This window comes from Heteronotia binoei, chromosome 1 (assembly GCF_032191835.1).
Source record: "Heteronotia binoei isolate CCM8104 ecotype False Entrance Well chromosome 1, APGP_CSIRO_Hbin_v1, whole genome shotgun sequence".
Classification (NCBI taxonomy): Eukaryota; Metazoa; Chordata; class Lepidosauria; order Squamata; family Gekkonidae; genus Heteronotia; species Heteronotia binoei.
This window is the reverse complement of record NC_083223.1, coordinates 248,294,346-248,304,363: the sequence shown is the minus strand read 5'-3', so window position 1 is coordinate 248,304,363 and position 10,018 is coordinate 248,294,346. Positions and strand designations below refer to the sequence as shown.

Here is a 10,018-nt window from a genome sequence, read left to right as displayed (position 1 = left end):
TTCTTGCTTATTTTGGGAGCTATTTCTAAACTGAAAATGTTTCCTGGGGCTAATAAAAGTGGAATAAACACTTCTTATTTTTTTAGTCAGAGCTGCCTTCAGAATAATCAGGGTATTTCTGAACCTGAGCAAAATGTTTCCCAGTTTGTTCCTGCCAAATGAGTTGTTTATGCTTATTACAGGAAGCTTTTCTTTTGTGAAAAGAATCTGTTTGTAGAATCTGATCCCGAAAGATTCTACAAACCCTAAGAATCTGTTTGTGTTAGGAATCAAAGAGAAGCTGTTTAAATACATTTATTGCAAATAAAAACGCTTATGGGCATGTGAAATAGACTTATCTAGAAGTTTCTCTTGATTGATCTGGGGCCTTCAGCATTCAAAGCAATGCATGTGCTTTACTACAGTCCGCAGCCCCTCCCCCACGGGAGCTCCATTGCTTTCATCTCTGCCCTTAGGCTTATGGGAAATTCTAACCTTTAAACATCCAGTGTTGGGTCTGCTGTATCATGTTTTTTTGCTCTACACCCATTGCTTGTTGGCACTGGCGTGCATGGAATCTTGAGGTCTTCCTCTAACTTTTAAAGATGCTTTGTACATTCAAATCTTTGTTAGGTGTAGCAGCATACATGTTACTGTTTTGTTCTGAAAGCAAAGTTATGGAGCTTGAACGAAATATGTGTATAGCTGGGCTAACCAGCTGGCATTCTGTTTTCAAGTGGAAGCTGGAAATGAAGGAAAATGTAATTCCGTGATCTCTACAGCTGAGGCTTCTGACATTTCCGTTTCGAAAGGCGCACTGGACACCCGTGATGTGTTTTATTCTGTCGTAGAGACAGAAACTCAAAAGGCCAAACAGTGTGGTCACAGAGAGAGCGCATTTGCAATCTGTGTAAAATCAAAATCCGCCCTCCGGCTGGATTAATTATATTTGCAGAGTTTACAGTTCCTTTCTGGCGGAAACTCCCTGCGTGGAAATTCCCTTCAATTCTGCATCGGAAGTGTTTGTCCTTCTCTACCTCTACGGGGCGATTGACTTCTGCCGGGCCGTGTGGGGCGTCTGTACGCACTCGTGCGCATGCGCCCCAGCTTTATGGTTACCGGTTAGAGCACAAAATTACTTCCGAGCATGCGCAGTGAGAGTGACTGGGCCGGGTCGGAGCAGCGTCGGGAGAGTCGAGAGCGAGGGGCAGGCGAAGGCCGCAGGTTAGTGAAGACGGGGTTGGGAAGGTGACGCGAGGTGGCTCCGCCGTAGCCTTGCTTAGGGTTAGTATGGTGCTTGACGGCGTTCGGGTGACGTGGTTGTCCTGGTGTTGCGTCACTCAGCTTTCCCAGACGCCATTGTGGAAGTTCCCTTATGTTGGCCGTGGGGGAGGGAGGGAGAAGCTGGCAGGGGTGAGGCTGCTCCCGTTGTCATGGTTGCAGGGAGTGGGGTGGCTGTGTTGAAAAGAAAGCTTGAATAGGGGACCCAGGACGTAGTCTGTTTAAGGCCTGAGTTCGTGACGGCTCCGCCTCTCCGGCCTTGGACAGAGCACCCTTCCTTTGCCTTCTCCTTGTCACACATCCGGGTGGGTATGGGCCTTCGACGGGTGGAGAGCTTTAGGGCTCCCACTCTATGGGGAGAGGCAGCAGGTAGGTTGCTGCAGTGATTAGGGTACGTTGGCTCCCTCATCTGGGATCCCGGCTTCAGATCCCCACTCTGCCTACAGGTTTACGCTGGTGATAGAACTTGTAGTGTAATTAAATGTTTCCGAAAAAGGCCTTGATAGAGGGATAGGGACTGTGGACTGTATTACCGCGCACCACCTGTAGCTGTAAGTATTTTCCTACTGTGTAATTTTTTTGTTGTCGTGTTTAAATGGTTGTCATTTGTTTCAGCTCTGTTTAAGAGCTCTGGTTGGTTTCATATTGCTGCAATCCAAACTTTACCGTTCTGTAGACTGTGTTTGACTTAGACTGGTGCAGTCTGCCTTCAGCCTCAGAAAGAAAGGCAGAATATATATAATGTAAATAAATAAGCTTACTGGGTGATGTGAAGCTAGTCATGGACTAACCTGCCTGTCAGGAGAGCTGCGAGGAGAAAATGAGAACTAGGAAGCCATGTTACGTCACTCGCAATGTCTTGAGAGAAAGGTGGGGTAAAAATGTATTGGAAAAATAGCTAGGACTTGAACTCCAGGTGGTCCCCTAGACATGGTCTTTGGGGCACCTCAGAACCCAAAGTGCTTGAAGAAAATTGAATCAAACTTCCCTCCCCCCCCCATGTTCACTAGAATTGTTGCTGAGTTCTTGAGGCCCAGATGTTGTTTTTATGAGTCTGGGGTCTGTTCTGCTGTTGCTTGCATATACGTCTCTTGACTTCTAGCTCACCTGTTTCATGCTGCCAACTTCAAGTGGAACTGATGAGTGAATTCTACTGGGGGGGGGAGCAATCCTGATTACATCGCAAGCTCCTCCGATGCAGAGTCAATGCATGCATCTGGCTCTTAGGCAAAAACATCCCAGGAAACATATGTATTTATATCCTCCTTTTCCTCCAGTGGGGACATCATTCTCTCTTCCTCACAGCAACAACCCGGCAAGGCAGGTTAGGCCTCACTAGTCATAGACCCCCTCCATTTAGAGTCTGTGGCAGAGTGAGGATTTGAATCTGGATCTCACATATCCTAGGCTCACAATCTTAACAGCTATACCATACTGGCTAAAGTAGGGGCAGAGGTCACTTTTCCTGCAGGACTGCTTTCACCTTGTTCATGCTGGGCTAATAACAGGTGGCCGTTTGTGCAGACCCTGAGGCCTTGCAGCCTGTCAGTCAAAGAGGGGTGCAGTTGTTTTCTCCAGCCACAAACAAGGTGGTGTTCTTGCTGCTGTATGCTAATGGCTGGGTCAGTTCCCCAGTATAGCCCTGCAGGGTTGAGAGCTCAGTGCAATGGCAAAAACTTCTCTATGCCTGTCTACAGAGACCCCATGGCCTCATTTCCACTGGCTTAGTGTTTATTTGGCAGGATACAAAGCTGAATGGCTCAGGCCTTTGCAGCCTAATCTGGTTAAGACATTCAGTCTCCCAAAGCCTTCTCAGGCTGGCTTAACCTCACTGCTTCCCTCAATCATGCCCTGGTGGAAAAATGGGAGATCCCTGGAGGTGTGTTAGATGAAAATGGGTTTGTGGTTGGAAAGCCCCTGGGGGTAAGCACAGAGGATGTGGGGAGGCAGCCTTGACCCTGTTGCATCCCAGAAGATGCCCTGAAGCTCTGCAGTTTTGCAGCCTTGGAGATTTAGTCTGAGCCAGTTCTCTGTCAACCCATAATCCAGAGTCACCCACTAAACTGATGGGAGCTGGGGGTTTGGTAGTTAGTTAGCCAAGATGCTCCAGTGAGGCTCCAGTGGAGGTGAGTTCTGCAGCCCTGGATGCTGCTGCAAGAGGGGGAGGTTACCCACCCTGCCCTTTGAGGTGGCCCTGTGTCTGCCAACAGCTGACTAAGTTGTCCTCTGTGCTTCAGCATGGCACTGGCTGCTCTTTCTCTTTCTTTCTCACCTCTGTGATATTAGGCCTTTTGGATAGGTGTTTGCCCATGTGTCTGATTGATCCTCACCAGGGTGGCTTTCTTAGGACACCATAAAGCTCAGTTGGACAGAACAATAATCAGACTTTTAGCAGCTTTGGCTTTGACTGGGCAGAGTCAGAGGTTGGGGCAGGCCTGCTTATTTAGATTGGGATGTGTCCCCCCCCCCTTGGAATGGAAGGGGTTGGGCCAGCATGTTCTCACATGATTGCCCATCTCAGCTCTGGAATTTATTTCCTGATCCTGGGTGCGCCATGGCCAAACACACAACTGGAATGCAGATCATATTCCCACGGTATGTAGGCATACTTTCTCAGCATTCCAGCAGAATGGCTTTTGTATAGGGTCAGAATTCAGAGCCTTGGTCAGGCTTGCAAGTGTGTGGGGCTCTACAAGTGCCACCACTTCCATTGCGGAGTGGAGAGGAACAGGAAGAATCAGCTTCTATCTGGATCTTGTAGCCGATGGTCTTAGGCTGGGACTTCTCACCTATGATGCTGCATGTGAAGTCCCAGGAGCAGCATGGCAGGATGAGCTGGGGTTCCAGCGCTGCTCTGTCTTCTGCTGCACACATGTCTCCACAACTCAGTTCCTTGTGATGCCGTTTGATTTAGAGCAAGATGGCGGACACTGCTCGCCTGCAGCGGAAGATGTCAAGAGCTGGAGAGAGCTTATACCACATCCTGGGGCTAGAAAAGGGGGCTTCTTCAGAAGACATCAAGAAGGCATACAGGTAGGGTGTCCTTTGTTCCCCCACAGATGATAGCACATTCTGCCAGCTCTCATGAATTGGAAGTTCAGGGTGGTCCCTCCCCTGCAATATCCCTGTCCCTCATTAAACATAGCTAGCTCTGGGAATCTCTAAATACACCGTGTGGAATTTACACGGTTACTTTATCACTGCTACTGAGTGAGGCAGTCCTAGATGCTTGTTTGGTAGGTCCAAAGAAGTGGAATAAAGCCACTCTGGGGCAGTTTTTTTCTCTGACATAAGTATGCACTCTGCTAGTGGCTGCAATAGGGCAGTCCAAGCAGTCCAGAATCAGCATTCTTGAACTGCAGCCACATGCACACACTGACTTCCTCTGTGCACAAGTGATTGTTTCGCAAGGCTGATAATCCCAGGTGGACAGCCATGTTGCTCTGCAGCAGCAAAATAAAGCAGGAGTCCCAGCGCACCTTAATTACTGACAGCACTAATTTCAGTTAACACTGGAGCTCACTTTTATCACATGCATCTGCTGAAGTGAGCTCTGACTCAGGAAAACAGATACTGGAATAAATATCGTTAGTCCTTAAGGTGCCACTGGACTGTTGTCTTATTTCGCAGGGTGGTTATTTCATGCTGTGTTGATGATGATCCAGGCCACACATGTCACGAGATTCCTGTGTCTGTCAGCCATCTCTGTAACAGTGGTCCACTTTGCCCACCCAAGGTCCTGATAGGCAGAGGTAGGTCCCACCCCAGTGGGAGAAGAGATTCACTGTTGGCAGGGCCCACTATGGAAACTGTTGCTGCCCTTCTGATCATTCTGTGTCAGGGTCAGACCCACTGGAAGCAGTGCCAGGAGTCTTCCATCCCTTTTCGTCCTTGCCCACAACCCCATCCTGCTCTTCTTCCAGGAAACTGGCTTTGAAGTACCACCCAGACAAGAACCCTGATAATCCTGAAGCCGCAGAGAAATTTAAAGAGATCAATAATGCCAACACGACCCTCAGCGACGAGAACAAGCGGCGAATATATGACGAGTACGGCTCGATGGGGCTCTACGTGGCTGAGCAGTTTGGGGAGGAGAGTGTCAAGTACTACTTCCTCATGTCCAAATGGTGGTTCAAGGTGGGCTATGTGGTGGTGGTGGCAGGTCTGAAGACCAGGGGGGAGGGCAGTGTGCCTGTGCCATGTAGCAGGGACCAGAACACTTACTGTGTACCAGTCTAGCCTCAGGGGTGTCCCTGCGGGGTGAGTTGCTCCTGGAGCTGCAGGGGAGGAGGTTGAGTTCTGTGCCTGGCTACTCACCTGCACCTCTTGCCTGCCCCAGCCGCTGACCATATGCTGCACCCTCCTCACCTGCTGTTGCTGCTGCTGCTGTTGCTGCTTCTGCTGTGGGAAGTGTCGTCCTCCAGAAGATGAGGACGCTTACAAGCATGTCAACCCCGAAGACCTTGAGGCCCAGATCCGTGCCGAGGATGAAGGTGAGTGTTTGGATGGCGGAAGCAGGGGGGGAAGAAGAAGAAGAAGATATTGGATTTATATCCCGCCCTCCACTCCGAAGAGTCTCAGAGCGGCTCACAATCTCCTTTAGCTTCCTCCCCAACAACAGACACCCTGTGAGGTGGGTGGGGCTGAGAGGGCTCTGACAGCAGCTGCCCTTTCAAGGACAACCTCTGCCAGAGCTATGGCTGACCCAAGGCCATTCCAGCAGGTGCAAGTGGAGGAGTGGGGAATCAAACCCGGTTCTCCCAGATAAGAGTCCGCACACTTAACCACTACACCAAACTGGAAGGGGGGGGGGGCTTCAGTTTGAAGTGGTCCTGCTGATGCTGGTGCCATATTGGACCCACAGAGGAACACAGCAGCTGTCTGTAGCTCCTGTGGTTTTGTCTAGGAGCTGGTTGGAGGGGTCCTCATTTCAGGGGCTGGAGGCTGGCCCTTTTTTGGGCCAGAATAAGCCCCTGCCGGCATATCTCATGGACTGTGTTTCCTCCTAAGGTGTCAGTGCTATCCATATGCAGCCTACTTCCAGCGCCACATTGCACAATACAGATGAGACTCAGACCCGCAAGCCATGACCTCGTGAGTAGGACAGGACTTCTTATCCCAGGGATTGGGGGTAGGGTGGGGAGGAGTCAACTACAGAAGGCACCCCCCAGAGATTGTGGTTTATTCCATTTTTTTTGCACTGTTTCTGAACAAACCCAAGTAGAGCTGTCCTTCTGGAGCATTGCAGGGCAGCCAGCCCAGTTGCAGGATTGTTCTACCTGACTACATGATTTCTACACTGGTGGTTTGAGGAAAGGACAGAGCCTCTGTGTGCCGAGCCTTAAGAGTCTGTTTGGGGGTTTTTTGCCACCAACTCACAGCCAGCTTACAGTGGTGCTTTCGAGGCAAGAGACGTTCAGAGGTAGTTTGCCATTGCTTGCCTCCATGTCACACTCCTGGTCGTCTCCCATCCAAATACTAGCCCAGGCCAACCCTGCTTAGCTTCCTAAATCTGGGCTTCCAAGATCAGGGCTGACTTTCCCTAGGCCTGTGATTTGAGGATCTTCTTTCCAAAGCCTTACTGCCAGCTGGTTACATACATTAGGGATGGGGAACTAAGGCATCCCTCCCAACCTTGGTGGGATTCAGTAGACCACTTAGTGTGCAGTTCTTGCAGTGATAATCTGGAGCCTCATCATGACTTGTTAGGTGAATAATGACGTTAACTGCTCAAAGCAGGACATGCCTGGTGAGACATCCCACCCTCCTTGTTGAAGTAGCAGGACCATCCCTGAGCTAAGAGAGGTGTGGCCACAGCAGGTGTTGTCATGTGAAGTCTGTGGTGGGCAGGGCAGGGTTGTTCGGCTGGCAGTGCTGTGGCAGCTGAGGCTCTGATACAAAGCAGCCTCTCCCTTGAGTCACCTGACTTTCTGGTACAGTTGCAGTTCTGGTTTAAAACAGCAGAGGTATCTTGCATTCATTGTTTTTTTAACTGGGTCATCCTGTCCTTTTTGTAGAGCCACAGAACGATTTGGTTGCCCAGATCAGAATCCCATTCCCCTTCTTGTTGATTAGCTGTATGTGATCCAGACTGCTCAGGGGTGCAGGGAGTGAGCACGGGCTTTGCACAGAGAGACACGCCTCCTCCCATCTCCTGCCAGAACTTTCCCAGAAGGCATCTCAACAAAGTTTCATCATTCGTCAAGCTTCTAACCCTTGTTTGTTCTTCTCTTCTTTGTCAGAGTCCTTGCCAGTCGCAGTACAGCCTCCACCTTGTGCAACCATTCCAGAGGATCCCCCCCGTAGGCTTGGATTGCTGAGTGGGGACCATTTTTCAGTTCCTTTGACCCTTGGACTGTGGACAGAGAGCCTCCACCCGCTTGGAACCGAGAGGCCCTGAGGCTCCTGCCCCACGTGCGGGGGGTACTCGCGCACTTGCCCCATCGCCAAACCATGGTGTCAAACTCAGGGAACACGGCCAAGGACTTGCTCAAAACCTCGCGAGACTCCTTGCTTTGAAGGAGCACGGTTTTGCCTCCGCATCGGAGAAAGATAACTGACTATGGAAGCAGCCAATTATGGCCTGTGGTTCCCAGCAATAGGCCAGATATTTGGTGCTGGGCTGCAGGGGGTGCTTGGTCAGCCCTTCTGCAGTTCAAAAGGGTGGTAGATGCGGGGAGTGTCAGTAGTCATCATCCCCAAGCATATTCCCCCCTTCCAGCTTTGACCTCTTGCTGTCCATTGGAGTTGACCAGTGGAGGCCCAGCTCATAGTGGGGGAAGGGGCTGTGATCGGTCCCCATCTGCGACACCAGGCAGGACAACCCACCCCTGCCATGACCATCCCTCTAGGCACCAGCATGGCCCTCTTTTTATTTTGTCCTGCGTATTGGTGCCAAACCGGACTCAAGCCTGGCACATGAAGCTCAGCAGGGCCCAGTATTCCTGCTGGGGAAGATCAGAGGCTCACCACCTCCCAAGGCGCGCCAGTCCAGTCACTGGTTTCAATCACTGTGCGGGGAGCTGGGCTTCTCCAGCTTCCCCCTTTCTCTCCCTGCTTCGGTGGGGCAGCCCTAGGGAAAGGGCTGTTTTTCACACTGTGATCAACCATTTTTGTTAGGATTTTTATCAGCACAATTAAAGGTTTCGGAAGGAAGGAAAGAAAGAGCGGCTCTTCTGCTTTCAGTCTGTCTCCAGAATGATGGGGTGGGGGAGGCAGTGTCCTTGGGAGGGAGGGGAGGCAGTGTTCTCTGTGTGTATATGTGGCTGCCCAGGGACACCCCTGGTTATCCAGGGAAGTGTGGGGTGAGCAGGTCCAGGCAGGAAATGAGTAGTTGTTGCTTTGCAGGCAGCAGCCCTCTGCTTCTGCCTTCAGGGCCTCTCTTTTCTTTGGGCTTCCCAACTTTTTGGTGTGTTCAGTGTTTTTGAAGGAAGGGGATTGGAGAAACTGACTGCTGTTAGCACTCCAAGGAGCTCAAACAGCTTCTGGGTGCAGTTGTGCAACTACCCACTAGGTGGCAAACTGATCTGTTCTCCCCTTCCCCCCTTCCCCACAGCGTCTTGTGTAAATGGGTTCCCCGTCCAAGCCTCCAGCACCTCCTGTAAATGCACTTCTCCACAAAATTGCAAGGAGCAGCCCAAGTAGCATTCCAGTGAGGGGGTAGGACAGCACAGCTTCTTTGTCAGCATGGTGAAAGGAGCATTTCAGAGGAGGAGATGGCCTGTGGGGTCGGGGTAGTGGAACCTTTCTGCGTCCTGGGAAGTCTGGGCTGTCCAGGTCTCTTGGCATCCCATCTAGCTGTCTTTGCATGACAGTCAGACAGGTGGCAGGGTTTGCTAGCCTCTGACTTTCTACCCTGATGCAGGTTGTTTTCAACCTAGCCTAACAAGCAGAAGACACTGTTAACACTTCATTGTATTTTATAGTGGGAGCAATAAACAAATTGCCATTTCTGCAATGTGACCTCTGTGCTGTTATCCAGCACACGTGGCAGGGTGAGGGAGGGAATCCTATGAATCATGAGCCATTAAGCTGGGAATATGTTGGTGCAGGAATTTACAGGCTTACAGATTACACAGAAATTCACATGGCAGAAGGGAAAGGTAGCTTACATCTATCTTATGGCCAGGAGCCTGCTGGAGCAGGATTCTGGCTTTCCTTTTCTATCCCAGTGAATCACCTAACAGTAGATCATGGGCCCAGTCGTCGCCTTCTGTTACATATTGGAGCTGCTGCCAAAGAAACCCAATTGCGTGATGGGGGAGAGGGAGTCCCCTGCTTTGGCATAGCAGAGGATGCAGGTGTAGTTTGATCTGGACTTGCTTTGGAGGAGTAAGAGAGTCTGGCTCTGTCTCAGGCTTATTCCAATGGTGTCCATTCTCCAATGTACAGGTGACATTGTGGGACTGGCCTTGGCCAGGGCAGAGTCCTTCCCTACCCTTCCTCATGCATCAGTAGTGCAGTGGGCTCCTTAAACCCTATCTACCTGAGCATGCCCTTTGGAACTGGGATTTGCTTTCAATATTTTTGTATTTATTTACTTAAAATACCTCTCTCACCATATTTCCTTGAGTTCAAGGTGGTTAACTGCCCAACGAGAAGTTGCAAGGACATGAAATATCCATTAACCAATTAAAAAAAAACACTTGCAGACTTAGAAACGGGTAAATCTGCTGGAATAGTTCCCTGTCCTTTATGAAACAGAACTGTCTTGCCCTCCTTTCTAAACAGAGTCAGCGAAGGTGTCCTCCATATGCAT

General features: G+C 50.4%; 1 protein-coding gene across 2 annotated transcripts; it reads left to right on the top strand.

Moving 5' to 3' along the window:
- Positions 1–1,103: 1,103 nt before the first annotated feature.
- On the top strand, positions 1,104–8,424 carry DNAJC5G (DnaJ heat shock protein family (Hsp40) member C5 gamma). Of its 2 annotated transcripts, none has more exons than XM_060251214.1 (6): positions 1,104–1,203; positions 4,175–4,293; positions 5,184–5,397; positions 5,600–5,753; positions 6,271–6,354; positions 7,503–8,424. In XM_060251214.1, the coding sequence occupies exons 2-5, from the start codon at positions 4,181–4,183 to the stop codon at positions 6,348–6,350; spliced, it is 561 nt and encodes a 186-aa protein (XP_060107197.1). In that variant the 5' UTR covers positions 1,104–1,203; positions 4,175–4,180; the 3' UTR covers positions 6,351–6,354; positions 7,503–8,424. The 2 variants fall into 2 exon arrangements, with proteins under 2 accessions (XP_060107197.1, XP_060107189.1); XM_060251206.1 differs by having other exon boundaries at positions 1,139–1,207.
- The last annotated feature ends 1,594 nt before the right edge of the window (positions 8,425–10,018 follow it).